The 17,457-nt window shown below is 51.6% G+C and overlaps 1 protein-coding gene across 1 annotated transcript; it reads left to right on the plus strand.

Annotated features, from left to right (window-relative positions):
• The first annotated feature begins 8,266 nt into the window (after nucleotides 1–8,266).
• Nucleotides 8,267–10,164, plus strand: LOC123162829 (uncharacterized). The gene is made up of 2 exons (XM_044580584.1): nucleotides 8,267–9,277; nucleotides 9,605–10,164. The coding sequence occupies exons 1-2, from the start codon at nucleotides 8,596–8,598 to the stop codon at nucleotides 9,967–9,969; spliced, it is 1,047 nt and encodes a 348-aa protein (XP_044436519.1). The 5' UTR covers nucleotides 8,267–8,595; the 3' UTR covers nucleotides 9,970–10,164.
• The last annotated feature ends 7,293 nt before the right edge of the window (nucleotides 10,165–17,457 follow it).

The raw sequence follows: 17,457 nt of genomic DNA on the forward strand, positions 1-17,457 counted from the left end.
GATCAGGACATGTTGAAGGAGAATGCGGCGAACGGGCGGGGGGCTAACGACTCGTTGCCGGACTCGGGTGCTGGGGCTGCTTCTGGTGGGGCTAAGGGCACACCTTTTTCAGCGGTGTGCTCTAACCTCCCGGCTCGCCCTGCCTCCCCATCCCTCTCTGGCATTGAAGACCTGCCCCCGGCTGGCCTTGTGGCATCCAAGGAGAAGAAGAAATCGTCGGTCAAGAAATTTTCTGCCAAAAGCAGGGCGTCGGGGGAATCAAGGCAATCTGTGGCTGGGCTCTGTCGCAGGCTCGATGCTGATTTGGGGACGGCCTCGGGCCCGTCTTCTGCTGCGGCTTCTCCCGCTCGGCCTCGTCCTGTGCCGGTGCGCTCTCCCGCTTCCACGGCGCGTAAGAGTGGTCGCATCTCCAACAGTGGTGAGCGGGTGGCCGATCGGGCTGCCCGGCGCGCTGCAGCTAGGGATCTTCCTCCTCCAGGTTCGCTCCCAGCCCCTTCCTCTCCTACCCCTGTTGTTCTTTCTCCTGTTCGGCTAGTGCTCCCATCTCAATCTGATGATCTTGCTTAGTATTTTAAAAGATGCATGTGGGCATTTGTTTAGACACTAGTTTTGGTTCTCCCTCCGCCTTGCTTGGTGTGGTTAGGGCGAATGAAATTGCGCAGGCTGATATTGCTAAAGCCAAGGAGGCTGGGATGGGTCCGTGTGCCCCACTGGTTGTGGCCGGTGAGGGCGAGAGGGGAGCTGATAGGAGTCAGTCTTCCCTGGATGTGTCTAAGCATGGGGCTGGGAAACGTGCTAAATCCTGCATGGCCCCGAGCAGGTCGAGCCTTAGAATTAAAGACCTCTCCTTTCGATGAAAGCTTTATTCTGGAATATTAGAGGTTTCGGTGCTAGGGGGCGCAGGGACCAGCTTAAAGATTTAGTTCGTGCTGAAAATATTGATTTCATTGGCCTTGTCGAAACTCTCAAACCTTCCTTTTCCCCTAATGAACTTTCGGCCGTGGCTAGGATAGACAGACTCAATTGGAATGTTGTTGCTTCTGATGGTCACTCAGGTGGTATTTTGCTGGGCTCCAAAAAAGATGTTTTCGATTTTGTTGCCTTTGACCATGGCATTTTTTGGGCTAGCACGGTGGTTTCTCATCGATCCCTTAACTCCTTACTTGAAATTATGGTGGTTTATGGCCCGGCTGATCACTCTATGTCTTACAATTTCTTGGATGAACTGCATAATAAGATTGACTCTTGTTAGGTGCCTCTCCTAATCGGGGGAGATTTTAATTTGCTTCGATACCCTTCGGATAAGAGTTCTTCTAATTTCTCTTGGCCTCTGGCCGATGCTTTTAACGCTTTCATTAGGGACACGGTGATCCGTGAAGTCCCTAGGGTCGAGGCCCGTTTCACCTGGATGAATCGCCAATCCTCTCCCATCCGTTCGGTCCTCGATAGGGTTTTCCTATGTCCTAGCTGGGATTCGTTGTTCCCCCGGGCTACTCTTAGAGCCTTGTCCATTGTTGGCTCCGATCACTCCCCCCTGATTCTAGATGATGGTACTCATTTGGTTTCCTTCCCGTGATTCCAGTTTGATGCTTCGTGGCTGTATGTGGAGGGTTTCGTTGACATGATGGCGCTTAAGATCTCGTCTTTTCTAGCTTCTAATCGGCGTTCCTTTGGCCCCATGGATGATTGGCATCAATGTTCCTACTTTCTCCGTAGATTCCTCAGAGGCTGGTCTAAAAATCACTATGCTGAGTCTAGGCGGGACAAGGTTAGTCTGGCCGCTCAAATTGCGGTGCTTGATGCTCGTGTGGATACTATAGGCCTTTCTGAGGCTGAATGGCAGTCTCGGTACAGTCTCGAAGAGGCTTTGTTGGGTATTCACCGCCGGGAGGAGGTGTATTGGAAACAAAGAGGCACTATTAACTGGACCTTAAAGGGCAATTCGCCCATGGCCTACTTCTTTGCCATCACAAACGGCAGACGGCGCAGATGCCTGATCGACAGTCTCCTGGTTGAGGGCGTCCGGATCTCGGATCAATCGGTGATCATGCGGCATGTGGTTAACTTCTACTCTACTCTTGTTTCTACTAAACCAGACTTGGGGTTTAGGTTGGTGTCGTCCTTCTGGTCGTCCCTCTAACAGGTCTCGCGCGATGAAAATGATAGTTTGTTGATTCCTCTGTCTGAAAAGGAGATTTTCGATGCGATTCGTTTTGCCAATCCCAATGCGGCCTCTGGGCCTGATGGTTTTTCCATCCCCTTCTTCAGATAATTCTGGCCTCAGTTAAAAGGTCTCATCTTGGCTATTATTCAAGGGTTTTGGCTGGGAACTGTTAACATTTCTAGACTGAATTACGCGGTGCTTACTCTCATCCCTAAGATCAAAGGAGCTGACTTGATTTCCCAATTTAGGCCCATTGCTCTAATCAATAACTTCATGAAGATTCCGGCTAAGGGTTTGGCCACTAGGGTTTCTCCAATCGCTCATCGTGTCATTAGACCTTCCCAATCCGCTTTTATAAAAGGGAGATTCATACTGGACGGGGTTCTTTGCTTGCATGAGATTGTTCATGACTTGCGGGCCAAGGGCACTCGGGCTGTAGTTCTTAAACTTGACTTTGAAAAGGCTTACGATTCGGTGAGCTGGAATTTCCTTCATCAGGTTCTTCTTGCTAAGGGTTTCAAGGGTGCGGTGGTCCATCGTTTTATGCAGCTAGTTACGGGTGGGCACACGGTGGTGGTGGTTAATGGTCAGACTAGTAACTTCTTTGCTAATGGTAGGGGCCTAAGGCAAGGAGATCCGGCGCCCCCTCTGCTTTTTAACTTCATTGCGGATGCCCTGTCCCATATCCTTTCGCGGGCGGTTGATGCCGGTCACATTACGCCTGTTAGCTCCCACCTTATCCCCAATTGCATTACTCACCTTCAATATGCGGACGATACCATTATTATGGTGGAATTGAATGAGACCTGCCTCACGAACCTGAAGTTTATCCTCTTATGTTTCGAAGCGCTTTCGGGGCTTAAAATTAATTTCTCTAAGAGTGAAGTGATTGTAACTGGGGTTCATACTATGGAAGCACATAGAGTGGCGCACCTCCTGAACTGCTCTCTAGGTTCCTACCCTCTCAAATATTTAGGCTTACCAATTTCTCCTCTCAAACTTTTGGCAAAAGACTTCGCTCCGGTAGTGACTAAGGTTGGTAATAGAGTTATGCCGTGGAGAGGCCGGTATAATTCCCAGGCAGGCAAGGTTTCCCTTACTAATGCATGCCTCTCCTCCCTCCCAATGTTTCTAATGGGCTTCTATCTCCTGTCGCGAGGGATTCATGCTGGTTTCGATAAGCATAGGGTTGCCTTTTATTGGAATTCCTCTGACAATAAGCGCAAATACAGAATGATCAAGTGCAATTTGATCTACAGGCCTAAGTGCATGGGGGGTTTAGGTATAATTAACACTATGGTTATGAACAATTGCCTCATGATTAAATGGTGGTGGAAGATTATGTCCCTCGAGGAGCGCCCCCTTTGGCTCTCTCTTCTCAAAGCTAAGTATTTCCCCTCCTCGAGTCCTATGTTCGCCTCCTCCGCAGGCGGCTCTCAGTTCTGGCGCCAGCTTGTTAAAGTTCGGCCTATTTTTCGTTCCCTAGTCAAATTTTTAGTTCGGAATGGTAAGTCTACTCGTTTTTGGTTTGATTGGTGGGTAGGGGATTCCACTCTAGTGGTGGCTTACCCTGCCCTGTTTTCTTATTGCTCTGATCCCGAGATCTCTATCTTCGAGCTCTCGGCTCAGGGCTGGGTTCTTGATTTCTGTCGCTCTCTCTCTCCTGTGGAGTTGGAAGACTGGCAACGTCTTACTGCCTGCTTCCCCTTGCTCTCGGAGGAAGAGGATGCGGTTAGCTGGCCTCACTCTACTTCTGGGCGCTTTTCAGTGAAATCTGCTTACTCCAAACTTATCTCGGGTGCCCGTACTGCTAAATTCAAGGACATTTGGCTCGCCCGTATTCCTCCTAAGATAAAAAAATTTCTCTGGCAAGCCCTCCGGCGTAAACTTCCTGCAGCTGACCAAATCAAAAAGAGGAACGGGCCGGGTTCTGACAAATGCGCTCTTTGTGGAGCTATTGAAAACACCGAGCATATATTTTTTCACTGCTCTTTGGCTAAATTCCTTTGGAGTTGTATCAGACTCTGGCTTCATGTTAATTGGTATCCCTCCTCCTTTGAGGACTTAAGGCTTTATGTTAATACCTTAGCAGGGCGTTCTAAAAGGGTGTTCTGGGTGGGATGGGCGGCGATATGTTGGTCGCTCTGGACTACGAGAAACAAGTTCACTATTGAATATACTTTCCTGGCTAACCCAGTCAGTTGCTTATTTAAAGCCAATATCCTTTTGCGGCAGTGGAGATCATTGACTAAGGAAGAGGACCTAAAGGCCTTTGATGACATGCTATCTATGATGAGATCTACGGCGTCTTCTTTGCTGCGGCTTTCTAGGAGGATGGCTTAGTTTTGGTCAATGTGGGAATTTCTGCTGGCCTGCGTGCCTTTCCTGGCTGGTTGCCATGTATTTGCACTATTTATCTTGCTGTGTTCGGATGGCCGTTTGGTACTGACGTGTGACTCTGCCTGGTGGCTTTATTTATAAAGTCGGGCGTATGCCTTTCCTCTAAAAAAAAATAAGAAATGAGGGGTGTGCATGCTTTTAATGACTTGAGACTATCAAACACCACATGCAGTGGTTAGTTTATTGCATGCAGTACTATTAATTAGCAAATAAACATTAATTTCTCTCATTTCCCCCTCCTCCTTGGTCACGGTGCACAACCTAAGATAACTTACTCACCTAGACGGAGGGTGTAGTTTGGTTGGGCTCTGGTCCCTGAGGTTGTGGACTTGTGTAGGCTGGATTGTAATTCCCTGGATCCTTGATTAATACAAGTCATACTCGCAAAAAAAGCAGGAGATGATTGTCAAAAAAAACATAGGAGAAGATGCTTCGCGTACTAAGAAATAAGAGCATCTACAGCCAGGCGCCTATATCCGTCTCATACACCCGGGCAGGCCGTCCGGTCACTGACCGGTCACAAAAAATCAACCCAACCGAAGCTCTCAAACGGGACTCAAACACCCGGACTGACCGGCACCCCTCATATCCATCCCAAATGTAGGGTGGATATGAGGTGGCCCGGGCATGCCCGGGCGCATCCGACACATCAACCCGGCCCATCCTGATCCCACAAAAACCCCGCCTGGCAGAAACCCTAGCTCACTCCGCTCCCCTCCCCTCCCCGACGCTCCCATTTTAACAATCCGCCAAATCCCTAGCGCCGGCGAGCATGTCCAGCACCGGTAGTCACCACGACAATAGCTCCGGAGGCGAGGAGGAGCTGGCGCTCCGTATCGCGCTCAAGCGGTCACGGGTCGATACGGGCGGCAGCTCCAGGTCCGGTGCGACGCCACATGTCGTCCGTTGCAGCAGCACCGATGCCAGCACCGACCCTTCTTGTCCCGTCCGCGGATCTGCGAGGCCTGCCCGATCTGCTCCTTCCGCCCGATGGCCTCCTCTACCTCCAGCCGTTGCTCCGTGGGAGCAACGTTGAGTTCTAGTGCCCACTCCGCCGACGCCGCGGATGCGGACTCCGGAGTCGGAGGCATGTGCCGCCCGCCGCGAGAGGCAGAGGTCAAGGGAGATGGCGAGCGGGTATGACGGGTCTGTGTAGTCCGCCCGCCGCAGCCGGGTGCCCGACGATGAGGACCGTCTCTTCGAGTGGACGTGCCGCCCGTTAGTGACTAAGGCGGAGACGAAGGCCCGACAGCTCTTGAGGCTCAATGCCAAGCAGCTCTGAGTCGACATTGAGCAATCCGAGCGGGAGGCGGCGGAGGCAGTGCGGGAGACGGCGAGGGTAGCCAAGCTCAAGCGCAAGCAAGACCACGCCATCCGGCGCTTGCAAGGCTACATCATCATCTCCGATTCCTCCTTCGACACAGGTCTGAAGGCTCTGATGTGGACCCACCTCCTGCCGCAGACTCCTACAGCTGCGCCCGCCACCGGAAGGGCAAAAGGCCTACGAGGAAGTGGTGAAGATCCGTCTTAATTTCAAGTTTTTAGATGTAGTTTGAACTTGTCCGCCGTATTATGTGTATTATGTGAACTTTGACTATCTTTTGATGTCCCGACTGTGATCTTTTGATGAATCGATTGTGCATTTGTATGTCTGCCCATGATCTACGTAATTCTTATCAACGTTGCATGGTTTAGTATTAATATAGGGAGCAAATATGAGATACGCGGGTGTGGAGACGTGTATGTAGAGAATACCCCGTCAGTGTCCGTGGGCGTGCCCGGGCACATCCACGGATGTATAGGGGGGCGGATTTGTCAAAGTCCGGCTGTAGATGCTCTGATGGGCCTAATTGGAAATGTCGTTTAGTAGCTGGCCAAACGGGCCATGCTAACTGGGCCGGCCCGGTAGCACGCAGGAACGGCACAACCCAGGCACGGCACGACCCGGGATAAACGGGCCAAGCATGGCACGCGACACACCATGGGCCATGCCTGGGCCTGGAGGTTGGGCACGCGGGACGGCACGACACGGCCAGCTTAATTATTTTTTGAAATATATATGTCCTATATAAATACCTAGCACTCTAATATGTTCAATAATTCTGTAGTGTACGCGTACATTTGTAGTGCTCTAATATGTATATTTTATCTTTTTATAATACTTCACCATATTTTTTTTATATTTTTTGGCTTTTCCCCTGTTTTTTGAAGGTATTTCACAGGAAAAAAATAATCAAACCGACACGGGCCCGCGTGCCTAAGCGTGCCACGGGCCGGCCCACTTAACTCCCGTGCCGTGCTTGGGCTGCTGCCTGCAGTACGTGGGCCGGCACGACACGGCCTGATGTGCCGTGCCAGGCACATTTACGGCAGGCCGGGCCGTGCTGTGGGCCTGTTTGGCCAGCTCTCTGCCTCCCGACCCTCGATATCCTGCTACCACTCAAAAAAAGGGCGATGCTAGGAGCCGGTGCACCGGCCGAACGTTTCGGCCGATCTAGCCCTAGTCGTTCGATGCGAGCCGCGCGCGGTTGGATCTAGAGCAAAAAAAAAAAACTCGCCCCCAGCTTCTTCTTCCTCGGCTCGATCCCCTCGCTCGGGCTGCGCCGCGCCGCGCCTCCTATCCCTCGCCGCCCGTCCCCGTCGCCGCCCGTCCCCGCCGCCGCTTCCAACCCTCACCGACCGTTCTCATCGTCGCCGCGACACATGAAACAACGACATCTGCGGTTGAGCTTGTAGCGGCGACGCTTGTAGCTCTCCCCGGTTGTAGCTCCGCCGCCGCCCCTCGTCGTTGATGCTCATCGCTGCACGAAATTGCGTCGACGACGGCCGTCAGCCATCCACTGTGTGATTGTGGCTCAGTGGCGACACGCGCAGGTTGAAGCATTTCGCACATACGAATGAAGCTTTCTCTACAACGGATGCAACTTTTCTGGTTATGCAGTGTATGGTTGTAGCTTTCTTTTTCAATGGTTGTAGCTTTTTTCATCTACGGTCGAAGCTTTTTTATCAAACGGTTGCAGCTTTTTTCTTTGTGGCAGCCTTGGTTAATGCTTTCTATATTGTTTCGGGTTGAAGCTTTTTCATCAAGGGTTGTAGCATTTTATGTCGACGGTTGTAGCACTCCGCCATGGCAATGACTGCTTGCAGATTTTGATGTATCTGGTTGAAGCTTTTTTCATCTTGGTTTGAAGCATTTTATTGAACGGTTGTAGCATGAGGGCGTGCGGCAGGTTCTGCAATGCCTTCGCTATGTCTGCAGCGCGAGCGCCGCCCTCCTTGCAGCTCGCCGTCACCATGCTCGCCATCCATGATGGCAGCTCTCCTGGGCACTGGTTGCAGCAGGCCACGACGCGGTTCCAGCTTCCACCGAGGCCGACGAGCGAGGACGGCGAACGGCAACGGGGACGGCTGGCGCGGGTGCCCACCGGCGATGAGGACGACCGGCGGGGGCGGCGAACGGCGACGGCCAACTGAGATAGAGACCGGCGAGATGAAATAGAGAGAGAAAGCAGCGTAGCCACTTGGGGTGTTAATGGCGAACGATTTGTGGGCCGATGGAAGGGGATGGCACAGGTCACGCGTGACCGGCCGAGTGGTTCGGCCGGTGCCCCGGCCCCAAACGTTTCCCAAAAAAAAGCCCTCGTCCCTGCCACCCTAAAAAAAGAGGAAAAGATAGCCCTCGTCCTTGCCACTCTGCACCTCTTCGCCCTCGTCCCCTTCCCCTCCATCTCAATCCCTTCGCTCTCTCCTCTCGTCCCCTCACTGAATCCCCACTTGGCAAGAATCTCTCACTCACCAACACAAAATCAACCAATGCTGGCTGATTCCAAGATGGATCCAACGAATAGCAGGCAAGGGTCTTGTTCTTGAGCGGAGCAGCGTGAGCTTGAGGCCGGCGGCGGCGGCGGCTCTTGGTCCAGCGGGCCGGGGAAGGGGCGGAGGCTGCGACCTCACGCGGCGGCGCCAGATCTTTCTGATTCCGACTCGTTAGCCTCTCAATCTTAAATCTTTGCCTGCAAGCACGGCCCGCGATGCCGCCGGCGCGTGTGCGGGAGTTGGGGGAGATGTACGAGCTCGTGGAGGAGATCCTGCTCCTCATCCCGCCTGAGGAGCCCGCGGTCCTCATCCACGCCTCCCTCGTCTGCAAGGCGTGGTGCCGCCTCCTCTCCAGCCACGCCTTCCGCAGCCGCTACCACACCTTGCACAAAACACCTCCAGTCCTGTGCTTCTTACAAAGGTGGGAGGACAACGTGGAGCGCTTCGTCCCCACCACAAAGTTCCGCCCCCGCAATCCCGAGCGGCGAGACAGTTATGTGCTCGACTGCCGCCATGGCCGCATTCTTCTTGGGTGTAGGTGGTACGATGAGGGGGAGGAGGACGATGAGGAGGAGGAAGCTGACGAGCAGTTGGAAGAGGAAGAAGATGATATCGAGGAGGACGGTGAGGGGGAAGAAGCTGACAAGGAGGAGGAAGAATATGATACGGGTGAGGAGGGGGAGGAGGACGACGAAGATGAAGATGAGGGGGAGGAAGATGACAGGGTCTTGAAGATGGTCGTCTGGGACCCCGTGTCGGGAGGCCGAACCAAGTTGCGCAGCCCCGACATCTTTGACCCTGACGTCAATGGAGCAACCTATTGGGGCACAGTGCTATGTGCGGCGGATGGCTGCAACCATGCTTCCTGCAACTTGGGGCCATTTTTCGTGGCTTTAAGGACATGTACAATGGTGGCATATGGATACATATGCCCCATGATAAAAAGTAATTTAAGGTATTTAAATTTATTTTTTCTTCTCAATGCAAGCTATCACTAGTGGACTTCATTAAAAAAATAGAAAATAAAGATTGTAGTACACATGCATCTCTACTTTTCACTCTAACCTTTTCAGCTTTTGTCACCGGACCATACTTTTTCTCTTCAAGCACCCGCCTCCTGGAGAGGATCCCGCTTCCCTATCCGAACCTACTTTATTACGTCATATCCGATCCTACATGGCATACGAGGCATCACCTTGAGGCTATGCATTGTACATGCCCTAATTGGCCTTGACAGCTACCAGCCGTATGATGACGATGATAAGAGGCTGTGGGCGTCAGTATACTCATCAGAGAGCCGGGAATGGACCTCAACAGCCAGTATTCACATCGGTGGCGTTGGAAGATTTGAAGACTCCATCATCGGAAGGCCCAGTGTCTTTGTTGGACAAGCGCTCCACTTCCTCCTTCACGGGGATCCAACTGTGGCCAACATTTTTATTCTCAAGTATGACTTTCGTAGGCATCGCCTATCAGTCATTGATCTGCCAGAGCTGCGTGTTAGCAGTTGGTTGGCTGGGTGGAGGGCACCGATATCATCATTGCAGTCACAGATCTTGGTGTGTTCACAGTTGATCTCAAGTCTTTGAGGTTGAGGAAGTTGTCGAGTAAGCCGTATAATTTCACATTCAAGCGAGATTCATTTAATAACCTCTTTCTCTACACGAGCTTCAACAATCCACCAGGTACATGTATATATGGTTTCTTTGAGACATATGTTACTTTTCCCTTGAGAAATTCGTCAAGTTAAACAAGGAAATTCACCTCCCATTGATGTGTTACTCAAAACTGTTTGCTTCATTTATTGGTAGCAGGTGCTGTGGTGGTGGCTGAAGCAAGAACAGCAAGTTAAGCAGGACGTCAGAACGCAGCAGTTTGAATCTCGGGCAAGCCGTTGAAGAATGGAAGTTGAGTTTGATCTTTTTGTGGTGGTTCTCATTCTGAGTCTTATCCATATGTTTGATATGGGAGTCTTAGCTGTGGTATCTTGTCAAGGGTCAGTTGTAAGTTGGTTACCCAGCATGCATGCATGCTTGCTCCTCTTTGCATGGCTTATCACACTGTACTTCCAGTAACTGGTGGAAGATATGGTCACAAAAATTGTCAAGCTCTTGTTCCTTCAGTCATTTTGTTGGCCTGTCTTTCTATTCCCTTCAACTCCCTTTCCCAGGCAAAATGCTTCCTGATTCTTGATATAAAATACTTACTGGGAGCCAGGCGTGTGCGTGCTTATGCTAAGTTCAATTTTGCTGTTACATAAGCTATTATATGTGCCTGGTTTTCAACTCTTGAAATAAATATGCAGGAGCGCCTGCAATTACAGTTATACCACTATATACAACTCAAAACCAGAAAAGCAATATGCAGGAGCACACCATTTCGATGTCCCTGCAAAAGGAAAAGGAAAAAAGGTACTCCTTCCGTCCTGAGCAAAACTGTCCTTATAATATAAGATCGTTTTGGTGTAGTAGTTTCAATAATATCGTCGCAAACACAAAGCAGAGTATCTGGCGAGAAATACTGCAGCATTTCCGGCCATGCTCCTCAGCCATACAAGAGCCTCTGCACCAATCCAATGTAATTTATAGTTCTTTGATCAGAGTGTCGTCAACATGTTAGTACTAACATCAGCTATGTTTCTCCCCTCTCTTCATCAGGGCAAAAATGAGAAATAAAAATAAAGGAATCACATCTTGGGTCGTGGTCTTGCCATAGCAGCAGCACCATCCTGCCTCATCATGATCATCTAAGGAAGAAGGTGGAAGAAAAAGAATGGAGAATCCAGGAAGAAATCTGCTCAGTGGTGCCTGGCGCTATGGCCCCTGGGGCCATAGTAGTCCACATGGATCTCAGGCATCCTATGACCTGCCCTCTCTTTCTCTTCAGAGACGGCCTCCTCCACCTCTTCCCCTGATGATGGCTCAGCACCATCAGCCTTGATCGCCACCCCTTTCTCCATGGATTTCTGTGACCGATCGAAGAAAGCACGCAAGGTTAGAGAACGATCATCGCGCAACAACACATCGAATCACCGGAGACGACAGCTGCAATCACTTACATTGAGCACAGGGTTACTGAGTGCCGCCTTGCTCACCGCATCCAGCCTGATGCCCTGGGCCGTGGCCACCATCAGGAGCAGAAGCACAGCGGCCGCAGCCATCGGCAGGCATGTCTTCGCCATCTTGTGTGTCCAGTATCTCTGTAAGGACCTTGAAAGAGTTGAGCTGGGAGACGAACGCTGTTTCAAGTCTTCAAACTCAGCTCAGGTGGAATGGAACAACAGTGGGTCAGTCTCAGTGAGGAGCTGGAGCTGGGGACTCTGTTGTCTGAAGAACCATTTGACCCTGAGAAGACCATATATACTAGACACTTACACAGCAGACACACAGCTTTGGTCAAGGGCACCGGCCCGGGCCCACCCGGTGATTGGTGTACTCATGTCTGCAGCCAAGGGTCTAACCTGAAGTACCAATGCAGGAATGTGGCCATTGTTTATGCACTCCCTGCCATGCTTTGGAAGAGTCTGTCTGCCCTCAACCATGGAGCCATGTTTATTAGGACGCTGGACCCCTGGATTAGGCGTGTAACGCCATGGGAACGATGGAATTAAGAATTCTGTCAAGTGCACCTCAAGCAAGTACGTAATAATGGACACATCTGCTCCTCAAAGTTGCCTGCATGTCCTGGAGATGCACCGGGGCGTGTATATTTGCTCGCGCGTCCCTTTAGAAAACTGTGGGAGAAACCATTTGAATTTGGGCTGTTTAACTTTCTTCGCGAATACGCAAAGATTGTGTATCTTTTTATTGATAGAAGGAATCAAAATGAGTATAAACAAGGATACAACACATGACACGAATGCAAGGAGACGTGAACATAATGCCCGGAGCGGAGGGACAAGAGATGCTCATCCCGGTCAGAGGAAACCACACAGCTAGACTCACAAAGCCCCGAACAGGAGAGGCGGACCGAACAAGTAAGACGTCTAACATCGTCAAAACGAACACCGGGGACACCGCGAGTTTTTATCTGCTTTGAAGATGAAGACAAGTATGAGCATGAAGATGAAAGGTATGTGTGGGCGTCCGTATACTCGTCGGAGACCTGCGAGTGGAGCTCGCCGGTTCACATCCAGGTTGGAATATTTGGAACCCGCATCGTGGGAAGGCATTGTCTATCAGTTATGGATCTGCCGGTGTCGTGTGACTCCAACCGTCTCCTCATTTCGCCGGCCGATGGTGGGCTGGGGGCCATCCATCTAGACCCGCACAGGCTATGCCTCGTGTGATCGATGGAGGTGAGTCCTGATGGAGCAGTGTCATGGATCCAACTCAGAGAAACGGATCTCAAGATGCTTCTTCCTCTTGTTCGCAATCCCAGCTGGAAATCAAAGTCACCAAAGTTGGTTGGATTTGTGGAGGGCACCAATTGTGGTCACTGATCTTGGTGTGTGATGAAGCCATGTACCTAAGGTAGGGTCACAGACCTATCCAAAATACCCTTTCCAAGGGCATCTCTAGAAGAAACTATCGACCTGGAAGGATTCCACTCGACGGACTCGAAGACAGTCGACCATGAGGACTCACCGACCACTAGAAGATCTACGGTCACTCTACATCCAAACGGTCCGTTATTAAGTAGTCTTTATGACCATGATATCACTTTATGTAAGGCGTTACTAGTAACGTCTGGCCTTTATGTACATTGAACTCTCTGCTACGTGGGCTGGCTGGGATCCTGGCGCACTCTATATAAGCCACCTCCCTCCACAGGCGGAAGGGTTCGCACCCCTGTAACTCTCACACATATAATCCAGTCGACCGCCTCCGGGCACCGAGACGTAGGGCTGTTACTTCCTCCGAGAAGGGCCTGAACTCGTAAAACTCTTGTGTGCACAACTACTCTATAGCTAGGATCTTGCCTCTCCTTAGTACTCCCTACATTACTGTCAGACTTAGAACCACGACAGTTGGCGCCCACCGTGGGGCAGGTGTCTTAGCGACTTATTGGAGAAGTTGCAATTTTTCCGATTCCCATCATCATGGTTTCAGGTGGAGTTTTGGTTGAGGGCCGCGAGATCCGTCTCGGCGCGCTCACGTTCGTCGCCGACGACTCTGCCTGGCTGCAGGAGGCTCCGCTCGACGTTGACGCGCTCCCAGTCCGCGGAGCTACGCACTTTCGAGCGTGCGTCCGCGGTGTCCTTCTGCGGCAACCGTCGACCCAGTATCGGCCGGTTTTTGTGTCATCCTCCCTCCCAGCTTCCCGCCGGCGTAAGCGCTCCGGTCGGTCGAGGCTTCAGAGGTGGGTGAGGCACGCGGTGGCTCGCCAGTCGACCACCGCCCAAGTCACGGCAATCGAGCCCGACGAATCTCTCTACGGCCTGTTCGACCTGTCGACTGGCTCCGCAGAGACTGCATCCGAGTGCGACAGCAGTGATCCAGCGGCGGAGGTCCTGATGGTCAATGGACCGCACGTTCCCCCCGGCTTTCCCGGTGCCGAGGGAGGCAACGGCGGAGACGATCCGTCGCACGTCCATGAGGAATACCTCCCCGAGCCCCTCAATTCGCAGCAGAGGGAAGAGCTTCGTCGCCGGAACATGGATGCGCTTCACACTCCGATTGTTGGAGAAACCCCTGAGGCTCGCGCCTTAGAGGACGCGCGCTTGGCCAACCTGGCTGAGCGCACTCGACTGGAGAACCTTCAGCGGGCACTCGACGAGCGCGCGTGGCAACGGATTTCAGACTCCAGTCGACGCCAGCTCTTTCCACCTCCGACTCAGGTATATCGAACTCTGATTCAGAATTTAGCAGCTGCAGCCCGTATAGTAGAATCGATTTAGCCTTCCCAGTCAGAGGCTGGCAGAGGCTTGATGCAGATCAGAGATTTGCTCCGGGCAGCAGGAGATCAGAATTCAGTTGTATCGCAGTCGCGGAACAGGATTCATAGCAGATCCGTGGCAGCGAATACGGTCCAGTCGACTCACAGCTCTAGATCGCCCCCGAGGCGTGAAGAGCGTGGTGACCGGCACGATCAGTACAGGAACTATGAGCAGTATGATCACCGATTCAATCGCAACGATCGACGCCGAGTGCCCACTCCTCCCCCAAGGGGTGGATCCTATGTGCCTCGACAGCAGGATGATAGACGCCAGCACAGTGGTGGACGAAGGATCCCGGTCGACCCCAGAGAACCAGGCTTTGATGCGAGTTCCACCATCGTTCAAGGTCTGGTCGACCGGAACAGAGCTCACATAGAGGGCAACGACAGAGATGTACCCATCAGCAGTCGAGTGCATGTCTCCGGACCAGAGTGTTTCAGCAGAGCCATCCGAGCCGCAGTGATTCCTCCCAACTTCAGGTTGGCGACTGGAGTCAGCAAGTTCAACGGTGAGTCTAAGCCCAATACTTGGCTTGAGGACTACTGAGTGGCTGTTCAGATCGGTGGCGGAAATGACGAGGTGGCCATGAAGCATCTGCCTCTTATGTTGGAAGGGTCAGCCAGAGCATGGCTGAATCAGTTGACGCCCAGCAGCATTTACACGTGGGAAGACCTTTCCCGAGTGTTTGTCAGAACGTTCGAAGGAACATGCAAGCGACCAGCAGGACTGACAGAGCTGCAATCTTGTGTGCATAAGTCGAATGAAACTTTGAGAGACTACATCCAGAGATGGATCACATTGCATCACACAGTAGAGAATGTATCTGATCACCAGGCAGTCTGCGCCTTCAAGGAAGGCGTAAAGTACAGAGAGCTAAGCCTGAAGTTTGGTCAAACCGGAGACATGTCTCTGAGTCGAATGATGGAGATAGCCACCAAGTATGCCAACGGTGAGGAAGAGGATCGGCTCCGGAGCGGCAAGCACAAGTCAGTCGCCCAGACACCGGAGGCGGAAATTCCAGTCGGAAGCAAAAGTGAAAAGCCGAGCCAACCGCTTCCGGAGAAGCCTTGGCCGTGAATCAAGGAAAGTTCAAAGGGAAGCCCAAAGGGCCTTGGAACCCCAAGAAAGTAAAGGACAAAGAAGGAAACGACGTGATGGATTTACCGTGTCACATCCACACGAAGAAAGATGAAGAGGGTAACTTCATTTACCCGAAGCATACCACTCGGCAGTGTCAACTCCTGATATAGCAGTTCCAAGGGAAACAGTCCAAGGATAAGGAAAAAGAGTCGGACAAAGTCGAGGACAAGGAGGACAGTGACGAAGAATATCCGCAGGTCAACTCCACCCTGATGATTTTTGCTGACGTTGAGAGCAAAAACCGACTGAAAGTTATAAACCGAGAGGTGAATATGGCTGCTCCGACAACGCCCAATTATCTGAAGTGGTCTCAAACCGCCATCACATTCGACCAGTCTGATCACCCGACGCACATAGCCACCCCTGGGAGGCAAGCTCTGGTGGTCGACCCAGTTGTTAAGGGCACTCGACTGACTAAAGTGTTGATGGATGGCGGTAGTAGTTTAAATATACTGTACGCTAAGACGCTGAAAGGGATGAGTATTCCAATGTCCAGACTCGGCACAAGCAACATGAGTTTCTATGGAGTCATTCCTGGCAAGAAGACCGCATCACTCGGACAAATTGCTCTTGATGTGGTTTTTGGTGATTCCAAGAACTTCCGCAAAGAGAAGCTAACATTTGAAGTTGTAGATTTCCAGAGTGCCTACCATGCCATTTTGGGCAGGCCAGCTTACGCACGTTTTATGGCTCGACCATGTTACGTGTACCTCAAATTGAAGATGCCTGGCCCTAAAGGCGTGATCACTGTTACTGGTAATCACAAGAAGGCAGAAGAGTGCTTCCAGAAAGGCTCAAAGATTGCCGATGCTCAGATGGTGGTAGAAGAGTGGCAGGAACACCAGAGGATGCAGACCCAAGTGATTTGTTGCGAGCCAAGAAGCCTGCTACGGCGTTCCAGTTGTCCGGTGAGACAAAACCAGTTCATATCCACCCGACCGACCCCAACGCTGCTCCGACTCATATCTCCACAACACTCGACCCCAAATAGGAAGAAGCACTCATCCAGTTCCTCCATGAGAACTGGGACATCTTTGCATGGAAACCTTCTGACATGCCGGGTGTACCCAGGGGGCTGGCTGAGCATCGTCTGTGAGTCGATTCAAAGGCAAAACCTGTGCAAGAACATCTGCGACGGTCCGCCGTCCAGAAAAGGAAGGCTATTGGCGAAGAGGTGGCTCGGCTCCTAGCAGCAGAGTTTATCCGAGAGATTTATCACTCCGAGTGGCTCGCCAATGTCGTCATGGTCCCCAAAAAGGACAATTCGCTTCGCATGTGCATTGATTTTAAGCATATCAATCGGGCCTGCCCGAAATATCATTTTCCTCTTCCCCGCATCGACCAAATAGTCAACTCGACTGCGGGATGTGAGCGACTGTCTTTCTTAGACGCTTATTCCGGGTACCATCAGATCCGTCTGTTTGGGCCCGATGAGATTAAAACAACTTTCATCACCCCATTCGGGTGCTTCTGTTATGTCACCATGCCATTCGGCCTCAAGAATGCCGGAGCCACGTTCATGAGGATGATTCAGAAGTGTTTGCTCACTCCGATCAGTCGGAATATGGAAGCATACATGGATGACATTGTGGTCAAGTCACGGAAAGGTTCCGACCTGCTGACTGACCTCGCTGAAACATTTGCCAACCTCAGGAGGTATGATATCAAGCTTAACCCATCCAAGTGCACATTCGGAGTTCCTGGTGGAAAGTTACTCGGTTTTCTCATTTCCGAACAAGGAATCGATGCAAACCCAGAGAAAGTGGGCACTATACTCCGAATGAAACGACCTGTGCATGTGCACGATGTTCAGAAGCTTACTGGTTGCTTGGCCGCTTTAAGTCGATTCATCTCCCGTCTCGGTGAGAAGGAATTGCCTCTTTACCGACTGATGAAGAAGTCAGACAACTTCGAGTGGACTCCTGAAGCTGATGCAGCGTTTGCAGAGTTAAAAACCCTGCTTTCCACCCAGCCGGTGCTTGCTGCCCCGATCAGCAAAGAGCCTTTGCTGCTTTACATTGTAGCCACAAGACAAGTCGTCAGCACAGTACTTACGGTC

Source organism: Triticum aestivum, chromosome 7B, assembly GCF_018294505.1.
Source record: "Triticum aestivum cultivar Chinese Spring chromosome 7B, IWGSC CS RefSeq v2.1, whole genome shotgun sequence".
Lineage (NCBI taxonomy): Eukaryota > Viridiplantae > Streptophyta > Magnoliopsida > Poales > Poaceae > Triticum > Triticum aestivum.

Bases quoted from the DNA above. Each gene is read 5' to 3' on its own strand.
- LOC123162829 (XM_044580584.1), top strand. From the start codon at position 8,596: ATGCCGCCGGCGCGTGTGCGGGAGTTGGGGGAGATGTACGAGCTCGTG. The intron at 9,278-9,604 runs GGACATGTACAA...TACATGCCCTAA, and splicing joins GCCATTTTTCGTGGCTTTAA to TTGGCCTTGACAGCTACCAG.